This window comes from Anguilla rostrata, chromosome 4, assembly GCF_018555375.3.
Source record: "Anguilla rostrata isolate EN2019 chromosome 4, ASM1855537v3, whole genome shotgun sequence".
NCBI lineage: Eukaryota > Metazoa > Chordata > Actinopteri > Anguilliformes > Anguillidae > Anguilla > Anguilla rostrata.
Window position 1 is genome coordinate 65,344,919 of NC_057936.1, and position 15,763 is coordinate 65,360,681.

General features: G+C 42.4%; 1 protein-coding gene across 1 annotated transcript; it reads left to right on the top strand.

The window, feature by feature from the left end:
* Window positions 1-5,554: 5,554 nt before the first annotated feature.
* Window positions 5,555-12,505, top strand: LOC135253997 (tripartite motif-containing protein 16-like). The gene is made up of 7 exons (XM_064333911.1): window positions 5,555-7,562; window positions 8,634-8,729; window positions 8,970-9,203; window positions 9,349-9,508; window positions 10,817-10,867; window positions 11,348-12,092; window positions 12,139-12,505. Exons 1-6 carry the CDS (start codon window positions 6,975-6,977, stop codon window positions 11,875-11,877), a joined length of 1,659 nt encoding a protein of 552 aa, XP_064189981.1. The 5' UTR covers window positions 5,555-6,974; the 3' UTR covers window positions 11,878-12,092; window positions 12,139-12,505.
* The last annotated feature ends 3,258 nt before the right edge of the window (window positions 12,506-15,763 follow it).

The following is a 15,763-nucleotide window of genomic DNA, read 5'->3' on the forward strand; positions in this document are numbered from 1 at the left end:
TGTGTGTGAGTGTGTGCGAGTGTGTGTGAGTGTGTGTGTGTCTCTGAATGTGCATGTGTGCGTGTGTGTGTGAGAGAACGTGTGTGTTTGTGTGTGAATGTGCGTGTGTGTGAGAATGTGTGTGTCGTAAGAAATATGAAGGACAAAGGAGGTGATAGAAATAATCTAAACAATTATAGACTAATCTCCAAATTACCATGCCTAGCTAAAATTCTGGAATCTCTGGCAAATAATCAACTCAAAGTATTTCTTTCTAGTCATTCAGTTCTAAGCCCACATCAATCCGGATTTAGAGTCAAGCATAGCACTATCTCAGCTGTTACGCTAGTTACAAACAATATTATGTCTGCTCCAGACAGTAAGAAACACTGTGCTGCCCTTTTTGTAGATCTGTCTAAAGCATTCGACACAGTCGATCACGCTTTGCTTTTACAGATGCTGTGCAGCATTGGTTTATATGGTAAAGCTTGTGATTGGTTTCATAATTATTTGTATGGGAGATTTCAGTGTGTGAAGTCTGGGAGCACCCAGTCTGGCTTCCTGCCTGTGTCGAAGGGGGTTCCGCAGGGATCAGTTCTGGGCCCTATCCTTTTCACCATTTACATTAATAATATTGTTTCCTCACTAAATGATTGTCAAGTCCATCTATACGCAGACGATACTATTGTATATTGTATTGCTGATTCTGCTCAGCTTGCCATTTAGAAACTGCAGCTTGCTTTTAATGCCCTTCAGGAGGCTCTTGTTAAGCTTAAGCTGGTTCTTAATGCAAGCAAAACAAAATGCATGTTGTTTACTAGGGCCAGAAGCACTGATTATGATAGTATATTTATATCCACTGCAAATAGTTCTAAAATTGAGAGAGTTTCTGAATATAAATATCTTGGCATCTGGCTTGATGAGAAATTCTCATTTAAATTCCATATAGATGATCTTGTCAGCAAACTGAGACAAAAAATTGGCTTCCTTTATAGAAACAGATCTTGCTTCCCTATGATCAGTAGAAAAAAATTGCTGCTCCTTCTTCTCTTAAGTGCTTGGACACAGTCTATCACTCTGCCCTCAGATTTATCACTGGCGATAGTTATGGTACCCACCACTGTGTCCTCTATGCCAAGGTGGGTCTGTCTTCTCTGGCAGTGAGGCGTGATAAACACTGGTTTTTGTTTATCTTTAAGGCCATTGTCGGAATGCTTCCACCTTATATTACAAGGTTGTTAGAATGGCGCTCTGGACCCTATCAAACCCGATCAAATGGCTTGCTTATGCTTAAGGTCCCTCGGGCTCGATCAGAAATTGGGAAGTCAGCATTCCATTTTAGTGCCCCATCCTCCTGGAATGAGCTCCAACAATTGCTGAAAATCAGCTCTCTACCAACTTATGGGCAGTTTAGGTCGCTGGTTTTGAACATTCCTGTCTCTGAGTGTATCTGTTTTTGATCTTATCTGTGCTGATTTTATTTATTTTATTATTTTATTTTTTTTAAAATTATATTTTACTGTATTTTATTCTAGTTATTTTATTATTTACTATGTTAGTTACTGTTGCTATATTCTATGATCTTTTATTACACTTATTGTGTTTTAATTGTGTTTATAATCTCGGCTACATTGAAAATGAGGGCCTGGCCCTCAATTGTACCTCCGAGAATTTAAATAAAGGTTCTAAAAAATAATAATAAAAATAAAAAAATAGATATATCGTTAAATGCAAAGGTATTGGGACAGTGGCATTATTTTTGATGTTTTTTTTTTTTTTTTTGGCTCTGTACTCCAGCACATTGGATCTGAAATGAAACAATGAACGGTGAATGAATGCGGTTACAGTGCAGACTGTCAGCTTTAATTTGAGGGTATTGACATCCATTTTGGATGATCCGTAAGGAACTGACAGCCATTTTTATATAGTCCTCCATTTTAGGGGAGCAAAAGTAAATGTACAAATGAACATAATTTGAAATACTTACTTGTCTTTACTGATGATGTGGCTGATGACGGCAGTAGCAGGATGGATTCTGAAGTGTACAGATCAAACCAAATGCCTGAAAACCCATTGGACGGTGCCTCACATAGCAGCAGAACAATGACCCCAAACACAAACACTGTTTGCAGAGTTTTTCAGAGCTCAAGAAGTTTAATGTTCTTGACTGGCCAAGTCAATCACCCACCCTGAATCCTGTCATATTTAGTGGTTGGTTGGAAATCATTTGCATTCAATGACCGCCTAAAGTCTGGGACCCCCAGACATCACCTGACGTGGGGTATCTTTCCTCATGATGCACTGCCAGGCCTTCAGTTCCTGTTTGTTTCTACCGTGTTTCGCCTTCAGTCTTCAGTCTAAATTGGATTTAGGGTGGGTCATTTGTAATCAGAGGAGAGAAAAAACACTGCAGACAGAGCAGGAAAACAGAGGAGAAAGTAAATAACACATAAAGATGAAACATTTAGCTTACAGATGGGGTTCAGTCAGTAGGCCCACCCTTTAACACAGTTCTACACCTCTACCAGCACTGGGGTCAGAGGGGCACATTTTACACAGTTCTACACCTCTACCAGCACTGGGGTCAGAGGGGCACATTTTACACAGTTCTACACCTCTACCGCACTGGGGTCAGAGGGGCACATTTACCAGTTCTACACCTCTACCGCACTGGGGTCAGAGGGGCACATTTTACACAGTTCTACACCTCTACCAGCACTGGGGTCAGAGGGGCACATTTACACAGTTCTACACCTCTACCAGCACTGGGGTCAGAGGGGCACATTTTACACAGTTCTACACCTCTACCAGCACTGGGGTCAGAGGGGCACATTTTACACAGTTCTACACCTCTACCTGCACTGGGGTCAGAGGGGCACATTTTACACAGTTCTACACCTCTACCAGCACTGGGGTCAGAGGGGCACATTTTACACAGTTCTACACCTCTACCAGCACTGGGGTCAGAGGGGCACATTTTACACAGTTCTACACCTCTACCAGCACTGGGGTCAGAGGGCACATTTTACACATTCACCTTACCAGCACTGGGGTCAGGCACTTTTACACAGTTCTACCTCCCAGCACTGGGGTCAGAGGGCACATTTTACACAGTTCTACACCTCTACCAGCACTGGGGTCAGAGAGGCACATTTTACACAGTTCTACACCTCTACCAGCACTGGGGTCAGAGGGCACATTTTACACAGTTCTACACCTCTACCAGCACTGGGGTCAGAGGGGCACATTTTACACAGTTCTACACCTCTACCAGCACTGGGGTCAGAGAGGCACATTTTACACAGTTCTGCACCTCTACCAGCACTGGGGTCAGAGAGGCACATTTTACACAGTTCTACACCTCTACCAGCACTGGGGTCAGAGGGGCACATTTTACACAGTTCTACACCTCTACCAGCACTGGGGTCAGAGGGGCACATTTTACACAGTTCTACACCTCTACCAGCACTGGGGTCAGAGGGGCACATTTTACACAGTTCTACACCTCTACCAGCACTGGGGTCAGAGGGGCACACTTTACACAGTTCTACACCTCTACCAGCACTGGGGTCAGAGGGGCACATTTTACACAGTTTCTACACCTCTACCAGCACTGGGGTCAGAGGGGCACATTTTACACAGTTCTACACCTCTACCAGCACTGGGGTCAGAGGGGCACATTTTACACAGTTCTACACCTCTACCAGCACTGGGGTCAGAGGGGCACATTTTACACAGTTCTACACCTCTACCAGCACTGGGGTCAGAGGGGCACATTTTACACAGTTCTACACCTCTACCAGCACTGGGGTCAGAGGGGCACATTTTACACAGTTCTACACCTCTGCCAGCCCTGGGGTCAGAGGGGCACATTTTACACAGTTCTACACCTCTACCAGCACTGGGGTCAGAGGGGCACATTTTACACAGTTCTACACCTCTACCAGCACTGGGGTCAGAGGGGCACATTTTACACAGTTCTGAGAGAAGCCAAGGAGTGTGTGGAGGTCTCTTCTCCATAGACTGTCCCAAAATCACTGTGTAGGATCCCATCTGGGGAGGTGCAGTGAGTAGCACTGTCACCTGACAGCAAGAAGGTTCCGGGTTCGAATCCAGCCTGTGCCCTTCTGTCTTTGAGTTTGCAGCAAATGTTTTTTTTGTTTTCTTCACTTTATCTTTATCTTTTTCTGCAACATTTACACTTGATTTTCATGATTTATAAAATGTGTACACGCTCTTAAACACGAGATAAAGTAACGCTTACAGTACTGATGCTTCTTGTCTGTAACCTGCAAGAGAGCCTCCTGAATGGGAAGATGTAAATGCTGGCATAGAAACTTAGAGGCTCAGAGAAACCCTCTTCACTTCAAGAGAACAGAGTGAACACTGAGCTCTAACCGTATGATACTCGTACTATCATAGTTAGTATTTACATTAATCAAACTATTAATTATTTTATTTTCAGTTTATCCAGTTTCCTTTTTTTGATTGTCTATTTTCACCTGTACACAAAGCAGTGACATAGCTTATATTACAATCATAGAAATCATGCCATATATTCTTTCAGATCAATAGGGTCAGCATCTGTGTAATCAGTAGAGGTCACCTGTAAGAATCTTTTATTTTTTTCTTATGTTATGGAAACACCATATTATAGACCACCCAGACTATTTTTATTGAAAAAAACTGTGTAACAATCCATTGGGCGCTGATGACTTTATTTGTGGGTTTGTGGATTCAATAAAATGTGCAAATGCTTCATTAAGAACTGTGGCCTGGTTTTGGTGTCTGTTAGAAATAGAACCTTATTGGTGTAGGGCATCAGGCAATAACCTGAATCTCATCATCATCATCATCATCATCATAAAACCTTTATTTAAATCTCAAAAGATCATTGCCCATCATTTACAGTGATGTTCAGCTTAAACATACCAAACACAAACATAAACATCTCGTACAAACCTACCAAACATCTCTGCTTTACCTGGGGAAACAGGTGGTGGCTGCTTGAGATTCACCTCTGATAGATGTTGACAGAATTCCTCAATGTAAGAGATGATTGGCTGAGTCTCAGTATGAATAACTGCCACCATTTCTTCTAGATTTTTTTCTCACCGCTCTTTGAGTGCTTTTTTTATTTTTTATTTTTAGCTTACTTGCTATTTGGAGTCAGCTCAGTCTTCATTCTATACCTGAATATGTCTTTGTGAAAGCTCTACTCTGTCATCTGAGAGGTGCATTGGTCTGTGCACTGGCTGGAAGGCACACTGCTGCGTTAACTAATCAGCCCAGGTGCTAAGTTGCTGCTCTCCCAGTTCACTGAACTGGGAGCTCACGAGATGATTTCGTTTGTATATTTTGCCGAAGGCGGAAGAATCCTCAGCGGATCTGGAGGAGCTGGACCTGGCAGGAAGGCGGTCAGCTACAAGTGCAACTGAGAGTGGCTGCTCTGTTTTACTTCTTGTTTTTGTTATTTGTTTGTTTTTTTAGTTATTGTTCGCCTGGAACCCGTAGGTGGAATGATGAAGTGTCCTTTTTTTATTTAATGTTGGTCTTCTCCAAACACATTTCACAAGAATAAAATAATAAAAAATAGAATTCCTGGCCTTGCTGATGGCTGCACTCTGGTTAAAAGTAAAGCAAACATTCGCAAGCTGGATCAGGAATAATTACACTTCCATTTGCTAGACGCTAGATAAACTAGCTTCCTGGCTCCTGTGAATGCTGCAGGAGACAGCCACGGAGACACTTAATCAGCCCAGTGCTAGCCAGGAACTGTGATTGGGGTGGCTAGCGGCATTAGCCCCACAAGTTGGCTAGCTGCCGAGCCATATTATGTTCTTAATCGCAGGTGTGCTTAACACGCTAGCGTTAGCTAATTAGCATGCTATGTGGCTAATGGCACAATCACCGGCTGAAAAATGAATAGAAAGTTAGGCGAACTTTTGCAGGCTGGATCAAAACAATCACGCCTTTAAGTTGCTAGTTGCCAGTCAAAACTGCCTTCCAAGCACCGCCACTGCGCTTCGATGCGGAAATTAATTATTTTTTAGTTGCGGTAGGCTACCTCTTAAGACCCTCACCTGGTCACTTCCTGCTCTCTCGGTTTACATAAGAAGCGCTGAGCATAACCTTGCTGTTGTATCATGTCTTGCATTGCTACCCTGTAAAGTGTCTTTGTGACAGTTCTTTGTAAAAAGCTCTATACAAACAAAATTGAATTGAATATATGAAGTAAAATCCTTCGCATACGGTACATCATAGATATCTATTACTGTGAACTCAGTCCGACGTGTAGCCTGCGGTTACTTGGAAGGAAATAGATGCGTGTCCTAAACCGAATGCTGTATTTGGAAATGCACAGAAAATGTCTCGTGCGGACATGTTTTTTCCTCCTGAACTTGACCAGTGACATTGGTAAGATATTGCGAAGATCCGAGGGAAAACGTGTGCAATAAACAACAAAAAAAAAAAGGGCTTGTAATTTTTTTTGCGCGTTATAACACATTTGTATAATGCATTTCTCCACACAGCAGTAACCAGACTGTGAAATATTCTGTATTTCGTACTGAAAAGGATAATAATAATAAAAGGTATAAGTAGCAGTTTGCGAGTGACTGCAGTGCAGGTACAGTTCCCATTCTCTTTGTACTCTGGGTTGACTCCATCACCAGACCTACTGTCAGAAACAGGTACGACCAGACAGATCACTTCTTTCTCTCTACAATCCCTGATCTGCTCAGCCTGGCATCAGTCCAGCACCACACCTCCTGCGGCTGTGGGCAGAACCAGGAAGTCACTCCCACTCTCTCTTTTGTGCCCTCAGTTTCAGAAAAACGAAACTTAACTCTGTCACTGTGAGCAGTACAATAGCAGAGGCCAGTATCTAGGTGGATTTGCTCAGAACCAAGTATCTCCTGCTCTTTCTCACACGGATTCAGATAAACTATTCTACATTCTGAACTAAAACTGATCTTCGTTAGTTGAGCAGTAAAATGGCACAGGCTGCAGGCAATCTGGATGAGGACCATTTGAGCTGTTCGATCTGTCTTGATCTGCTGAAGGATCCGGTGACTATTCCCTGTGGACACAGTTACTGTATGGGCTGTATTAAGGGCTACTGGGATCAGGATGATAATGCTGGTGTCTACTGCTGTCCCCAGTGCAGAGAGACCTTCACCCCAAGGCCTGTTTTAAGAAAAAACACCATGTTTGCTGAAGTGGTGGAGAAACTGAAGTCAAGACTACAAGCTGCTCCTCCTGCTCACTGTTACACTGGACCTGGAGACGTGGAGTGTGATGTCTGCACTGGGAGAAAGCGCAAATCCGCAATGTCCTGTCTGGTGTGTCTGGCCTCTTACTGCGAAACTCACCTGCAGCCTCACTATGAATCTCCTCCTCTTAAGAAGCACAAACTGGTCAAAGCCACTGGAAACCTGCAGGAGAAGATCTGCTCTCATCATGACAAACTGCTGGAGTTTTACTGTCGTACTGATCAGCAGTGTATCTGTTATCTGTGTACAATGGATGAACACAGAGGCCATAAAACAGTCTCAATTGCAACAGAAAGGACTAAGAAAGAGGTAAGAACTGAAACCCTTACACATAACACTCACTCTCTGTTACAATGATGACACACATCATCTTGGCTTATACTGTAACTACAAGAAAACATGACTTATTTAATTTATTTGATTTACAAAAAAAAAAGAAACTCAACTGTGTCTTGAATACGGAAATAAACATAGACAACATGGCTTGACCTTACAACGGGACAATGCCACACACACAGCTGGAGTGGTCACAGATGCACTTCGGGATGCAGGTGTACGAGCGCTGCCTTGGCCTTCCTACTCCCCTGATCCGAACCCAATAGAACGTGTGTGGGATGTGCTGAATCGCAGCGTCAGAAGACACGATCCTCCAATTAAAGCCCAGCATCTGCGTGATGCACTTCTGCGGGAAGTGGGAAAACATCCCACAACAACAGACACAGTCACTTAGTGATTCTATGCAACAAAGATGCCAAAAAGTAGTGGCTGCAAGAGATGGCCACACACATTATTTAAGTGTGACTGTGGTAAAATTTAAGAATTGTTACTGGTTTTCTAGTGTTTTACAGTCTTTTGCTTACTTGTTGTTCATTTACATTGTTTATGTTAATGATATTGTTTACATTCCTTAATCTTTGTTCATCATTAAATGAATGATCAAATATCACAAAGAGACTGTTGTGTTATTTTTTCCCTCTGTATATTTATGTAGAACATTTCGAAATGTTTTAATGCATTTTAAATAGTAGTAAAAAGGCAGATTTTCACCTTTGAAGTCTTCAATGTACTGAACAAAGCAGTGATTTCCAGGCCTGAAGTCCACAGTGATAAAGCTGTAAGAGCAGGAAGTGAAGCCAAGTCAGCTCTCTGTGACAGCTCTGTTCACACCCCTCACCCCCCTATTCACTCCCTGAATGGGAATCAACACAGCTGGAGCAGCTAGTTCACTCACACAGTTTAGAAGCTCTATCTATAAGGCCAGTACACGTCTACACCCTGACCTGCTATAGATCAAACATGATTGGTTGTCTTGTTCCATTTGGACTATGCAAATGTATGAAAAGACTATGAAAAGTTCATTGTAATATTATCTATTTATAGAAGCAGCTAGGGGTGACAAAGAGGAAATTCCAGCAGAGAATCCAGAAGAGAGAGAAGAAGCTTCAGGATCTGAGACAGGCTGTGCAGTCACTCAAGGTGGGTACTGACCAGAGGAGAAGACAGCAGCTGGCTGCTGGAAGAGCCATTTCAGGGCTCAGTCAGGGCTCTCCTCCAGTCAGCCAATGAGGAGCCCAGTGTTGGGTCACTTTCCAGCCCTGTGGGGCTCAATCCCACTAAGCCACACTGTGGGGAACAGGCTGTCTGGGGTCCCAGTAAGAGCTGAGTGAAAGGCCTAGTTAAAATGTACAGCCCCCCTCTCTCTGTGTCTCCTAACAGCGCTTTGCACAGGCAGCAGTGGAGGACAGCGAGAGGATCTTTACTGAGCTGATCGGCTCCATTGAGAGAAGACGCTCTGAGGTGAAAGAGCTGATCAGAGATCAGGAGAAGGCTGAGGTGAGTCGGGCTGAAGGACTCCTGGAGCGACTGGAGAAGGAGATTGCTGAGCTGAGGAGGAGAGACGCTGAGCTGGAGCAGCTTTCACACACAGAGGATCACATCCAGTTCCTCCAGGTAATATTACTGGCTCTCTGACAACCTGCACAATGTCCATTGTACATACATGGTGAGGTGTGATCCTCATTTACAAAGATCTGCTCCTGACAGCTGTACAGAAATCAGATTTGGGACGGTTCTCTGTCTGTCTGTCTGTCTGCAGAGCTGTCAGTCTCTCTGTGCCCCTCCTGGACCTGGAGACATACCCAGCATCGCTGTCAGTCCACACGTCTCTTTTGAGGCTCTGACGAAATCTGTCTCTGAACTGAAAGAGCGACTGGAGGATGTCTGCAAGGAGGAACTGGTAAAAATCTCTGAATCAGGTAGTTAGAGACTTTAAAGACTTCTTTTCCCATCAAAAATCATTGGTCAGATTCAGTGGCAAGAGTGGTTGTAAAATGCATTGACAGGGTGGCCATTTTGAAATATCAAACTTGGGCTTCCTTTTCAAATATAACGAACATACTTCATGCATCAATTTAAAACTAGCTAATGATCACACTACAACAAAATACACCTGTTGCCACCTTGACACTCTTCAAACTCTCAAAAGCTACAGGGGGCAGTGAGCAAACAATATTCCCCCCAAATCAGGATTACACCCTGGGAAGACATTTTTTCAAAGCCATCCATCCCTCTGTTTTCCCTTTTCTCTTCTGCGATCCAATTTTGTGTTTATGATGCATTTTAATTCGCTTTATTCGTTTTTCACTAGATTACTAGATGACCTTAAAATTTCAATGCCAAAACTAGCAGTTACATTGTTCAGCATCATCACATGATAAAACTTGACACTTGATATTGGACAACAACATGCACAGGCATATTTTCCCACAATCTTTGCATTTCAGAAAACAAGACAATACTGCTGTCAAAGAAAGTACCACAAATAATTTAATTAATAATGTTTGCTATACATTTTGCACGTAAGTGACTTTCTAGGCTATTATAAAGCTTGAAAGGTGAGTAAGCATTACATTACAGGCATTTAGCAGACGCTCTTATCCAGAGCGACTTACACAACTTTTTCACATAGCACTTTTTTTTTTTTTTACATTGTATCCATTTTATACAGCTGGATATATACTGAAGCAATGCAGGTTAAGTACCTTGCTCAAGGGTACAACGGCAGTGTCCTTCGGAATCGAACCTCGACCTTCGTTCAGCGCAGTTCTACCACTGTGCCACACTCCGTCCAGCATGAAGCTGATAAATTTATTATATATATATATTATTTATAACTCAGCTTATATAAAGCAAATGACATTAACAATTTGCGTTTTGAGTTATTATCCTTTCTTGTGCCATATTTGCATTTGGCTGTGGAGAACCTGTGCAGGACGAAAATTAATTTATTATTATTATTGCCGGCTGTTTGCGTTGTTCATTTTCTGATTGGCCGGGCAAGATGGAAGCTAGGGTAGGCCACGCCCAACCCTGGACCCCTGTCTACTCTCCTGTGCAATAGAGTGAATATAATTGTCATTTACACTGTAAATATGCAGAATATTTGAAATCCATCTCAGTGTTGACATTATCCTCAATCCTCATCGTTCATCAAATATCTCTCTCTGCCCCACTAAACACATAAATATCTATTTGTGTCCTGTTCTCTCACTCTGTCCCTGCAGTGAAAGAAGTCCATGCTGTAGAGCCCAGGGCCAGAGAGGATTTCTTACAGTGTGAGTTCTCACTCTGAAACTTTCATCTGAGGCACCCACACACACACACACTTTTTCTCTGTGGGACAAATACTGTTTTTAAAAACTACTCTGAAACTAAACATTGACAATTACTGCTCTTTCCTAAAAAAGGCTATACTCCTTTTTAATATAACTTCTCATTCTCCATCATGGTGAGTTTTTCCTTGGGAACAATCAGAAACACACAGGTGCACACGCATATGGAGATGATCAAACTTAAATCATGCTGTGTTGTATGTATGGAGAAAAGAATGGATTACAGACAGACCTCATATGACCTGTCCTCTTAGTAATTCATAACCTTCAATAAAGTTCAGTAAAAATATTGAATTTACTTTCTCTAAAACAAAAATGAATTCAGTAGAAAAACTAGAAGTATGAATTAACAAAAGAGTGAATTATCAACAAACCTATGATAGACCTGTCCTCATATTAAATCTTTACCTTCTCCTCCATCAGATTCTTCTCAGCTCACACTGGACCCCAACACAGCACACATAGTCCTCCGTCTGTCTGAGGGGAACAGGGAGGTGACCAATATGGGAGAGATCCATTCATATCCTGATCATCCAGAGAGATTTGAGTTCTGGGCCCAAGTGCTGTGCAGAGAGGGTCTGTCTGGATGCTGTTATTGGGAGGCTGAGTGGAGTGGGAATGATGGGGTTTCTATAGCAATGTCATATAAAGAGATCAGCAGGAAAGGGCAGATTAATGACTGTGGTCTGGGTAATAACAAGTCCTGGGCTTTGCGCTGCTCTCCTTCCAGTTACTCTTTCTTACACAACAACAGGACCACTGAAATCCCTGTTCCCTCCTCCTCCAGAATTGGAGTGTACCTGGATCACAGGGCAGGAACTCTGTCCTTCTACAGCGTCTCTGACACAATGACCCTCCTGCACAGAGTCCAGACCACATTCACCCAGCCCCTCTATCCCGGGTTTAGGATTCGTACTGTCGGATCTTCTGTAAAACTGTGTGATTTGGGATGAGAGAGAGAGAAAAACGTTGTGGTGAGACAAGAAAGGAGAGGAGAGATGAGTATTGTTATTCCCCTGGAGAATAAGAACACAGTTCTGAACTTCGCTCAGTCATTTGCATTTTATGGACCAGCACCAACACAGGGGACATCCTCTGCTCTCAAATCAAGAAAGCCCAACAGAGGATCTTCGTCCTTCTGCGACTGAGGAATTCCAATGTCTCAATTGTACCTCCGAGAATTTAAATAAAGGTTCTGACTGACTGACTGACAGTCTGTACTGGTCCAATCCTACCGGTCAGTCAGTGAAAGCGTCTACTCTTCACCCAGTCTGGTTCCCCTCCAACTCCAAAAGTGATTCTGATTCTGAGGCAAAAAAAACTAACAAAAAAACCCAAAACAATGTTTTATTGTTTAGTCGGTAAAGGTGCTCACCATGAGCACAACTTTACACCTCTACCAGCACTGGGGTCAGAGAGGCAAATTTTACACAGTTCTGAGAGAAACTGTAACTGACTTGAGTTCAAAAAACGTTTCTGTCACTATGAAAATGTTTTATAAAATATTTTGAAATATTTTTTACACTGTGCAAAAAAAGAATGATCAATGGGTGGCTGAAAAAATGAAATTGTCCTTATCAATCATGACTTTCAAACCTGCGTTATTTTGTGCATTTGTGCGTGTGTGTGTGTGTCTGGCAGTGTGCTTCAATCACCCCTCTAATATGAGTGGAGACATTATCTTTGGTAGCCTAAATGAAATCATGGCTTTATTTGTGTTGTGAAAAAATAACCGCATCAGATGGTAAGTTTATGTAGACCTCACGCTACAGCAAAGGCTGTTCCTTCCATGCAGCTCACATCTGCCCTCTGGTGGATATGGGGATAAATGTACCAGTAGGCTAGAAGAGAAATTGAAAGTGTTGAGACTGTTTTAGTTCTATTTTTCTCTTTTCCAGAGTCGCACAGAGCTTTCACGCGCTTGTTTTTTTGTGCCATGATGTCGTAAGTAATTTAGTTATGTTTTTCGCTGTAAAATCAAATACGTGTTCATTCGTTCAGTTGCTTTCACATTATTATTATTCCAGACAAGACCGTTAACCTTTTCTCGCTTGTCCAGTTATGATACTAGCCTATATATAATTGCTAGACTACTTCAGAAAGTTATCTAACTAACAGGCTAACCAATGTAGTGTGCAGGAAAGGACAGAATTTCCTTAATTTTCATAAACTGAACTGTGCTGTATTAGTCTACCTCTGTTTGAAGGACGCTATTGCTGTGGCTTCGGAAATTACTATTTTCTACGTTTTGCCACCGATTATTACACGTGAAATGTGTCGATTGTTTATGTTCGCTACTGCCCGGCACCGCCTCCAAGCCGGGAACAAACATAGGCCTATCTAATCTTCCGGATTTTCTTTGTTAGCCCGTTGTAATTGGCTCAAAACGTTTGATACAGTTATGTGAGGTATGCGGTAGTTCTGCGTAATTCAAATTGGTGATACAGTAAAAGCAAACTGGAAGTCACCTTCCGCACTTTTTGTCAGGGTAAAATAACAGGTTAATTCTAGTAATCGTCCCTTTAGTTTTTTCAGACTGCCGTAATTTTACTCTGCCATTCTACAATTCCACAAAAAGACCAGGAAGACTATGGACTAATTTATGGTGCATGGTTCGCATCTGGAGGGCACACTTCGCTGCTCGGCTAGCAGTAACTTCGAAGGAAAGCAAACGGTGGCTGTACCACTGCTAATTTAAATTTTCACGCAAGTCCGAGTTTTCGTTCTATTCTTGTCATTTTGCGATTAGCCTATAAGGAATTGACGATGAGAAAGTAATCAAACAGCAAATTGTTTACAACGTGTGCATGTTTTCTGCTGTTGTTGCCAGTTATATTGGAAATGTGAATGCATTCTGTCGCCTCGGATGTCAAGACATGAAAGTGAATGTTCGCATAAAAACATAATTAATGTGCTTGAGAGGATATATAAAACCGTTACAATCTGACTATTGGCCTGTTATATCCTATTTGTTGCATAACAACGGTCCAAGTTCAACTACCAACGACAGTTTTGCTTGACAACGGTAAAATATGCCCAGACGGCTGCAGAAGAATATTTCAATTCCAGGTGATTAAATCGATAAAAATCAATAAATACAAAAGTAACCATATATAGTCATTGTTGGTAACCCATTGTATATAAGTGGAATAAACCCCTCCGGGCTGTCCCGGTTATTAGAAAATAATGTAGGCTACTTCGGTGGTAGTATGGGGTTACAGAAGAAATCATAGGACAGATGGACGTCAGTGGGCTAATTTGCCTAATCTTCGCGCGACTTTAGACCGCGGTGGAAACGCAGACAACCATGGGCTGAAGGAACCTTTTAGTTCCTTGAAAAGTAGTTCCTGGGACTAAAAGTTCCGGGTACATTTGGTGGAAACGCGGCTTAAAAGTTAGAAAAATGTTGCAGAATGAATAAGAGCACGAGGGCGCGTGGACAGAGTATGACGTTTAAAAAAAAAAAAAAAAAATTTTTTAAATAAGGGTTAATAATATTTGAATATATTTTGTTGTCACTTGCTGGAAACTACAGGATGGGTATGTTGGGGACATGGTTGTCGGGGTGTGTGTTAGAGTTTCACTTATTCTTCTCCTCTTTAACTGCAGGGTCTCCTGTAGCTATCTTCTACTCAGGCAGCTTGTTTTTTGTGCTGTAATATGGTCAGTAATTTAGTTATGTTTTTCGCTGTAAAATCATATACGTGTTCATTCGTTCAGTTACTTTCACATTATTATTATCCCAGACAAGAATGTTAACTGTTAACAGAATTTCCTTAATTTTCATAAACTGAACTGTGCAGGAGGAGAGCGTGTGTCTGAGCATGAAATGACGTAGGAGAACCTGAGTTAAATTGTTTTCCCCGCGGCGCGCAGGAACTGCTGCCGTTGGCTATGCATGGCAAATTGTGGTCGCTCACTCACTCACGGACAACCTTTGAGGGACGCTTTGTGGGACGCATGCGCCAGATAAAATGTGTCTGCGGAAGTGAGTTGCGCCGTGGGTCTGGACGGTTACGTGCTTGTTATTATTAAGTCACGAATTATGACCAAATATCGCCCGAGCTGGATTCCAGAGTCCACGTATAAAACAAGCACCCTGGCTTAGTTTTGTAAATCGTAGGTTGGCTCCTGTAGTGAAATGCTTCGGATTAATGTGCAGTTTACAGCTGCAGCTGATGCTTAAACAGACATCAGGTCAAGATGCAACTGACCTAATTAAATAATTAAGAGCATGAATTTCAGCAACGCCCCCTTGGTGTGGGCACTCGGATAAAAAAGGTGCATGTTTACCCAGCAGAAACAAAAGCTCAGAGGTTGCTGATATATGATTAATTTTTAATGGCATTGAAGGAGAAAGTGACACACAGTCAGTTTGCTAGGCTTGAGAAGCATGGGCAGCAGTTGACCCACCATTTTCACCTGCTGTGTCATCAATTAGGTTAACAATGTTTGAACAGTTAATATAGACCCCATTAAGGTTTGTTCTCCCTTCCAAATGCAATAACCACTGCAAGTATGTTATTTCAGTCTCAGTTGCGGCTAAAGCGATTGTCTATAATGCAGTTCTCTGTCTGATGCAGTTACCTGTGTGTGGCATATTATTTTGCGAACATGCTGATTAAATCTGAAGCAGTTTGTGGGGCAATATAGAGAAAAGGCCCAACATGGATGACTTCATCCCCCTGATGAATTATGGAAGCTGTAACACTAGACAGCCAGCAGGGGGCAGCGTGGTGGTGTGCCACTACGAAGTGTGGCTCCAGGCTTTAACACAGAGACGTCCTTTACATGCAGGTGTCCTCACCTGGAAGTTGTCGTGGGAGACGTAATGACTTA

What these genes read in the sequence shown, in the direction of transcription:
- LOC135253997 (XM_064333911.1), top strand. Translation starts at nt 6,975, where the DNA reads ATGGCACAGGCTGCAGGCAATCTGGATGAGGACCATTTGAGCTGTTCG. An exon ending in CAGAAAGGACTAAGAAAGAG is followed by an intron (nt 7,563 to 8,633) that starts GTAAGAACTGAA and finishes ATCTATTTATAG; the next exon opens with AAGCAGCTAGGGGTGACAAA. An exon ending in ATCACATCCAGTTCCTCCAG is followed by an intron (nt 9,204 to 9,348) that starts GTAATATTACTG and finishes GTCTGTCTGCAG; the next exon opens with AGCTGTCAGTCTCTCTGTGC.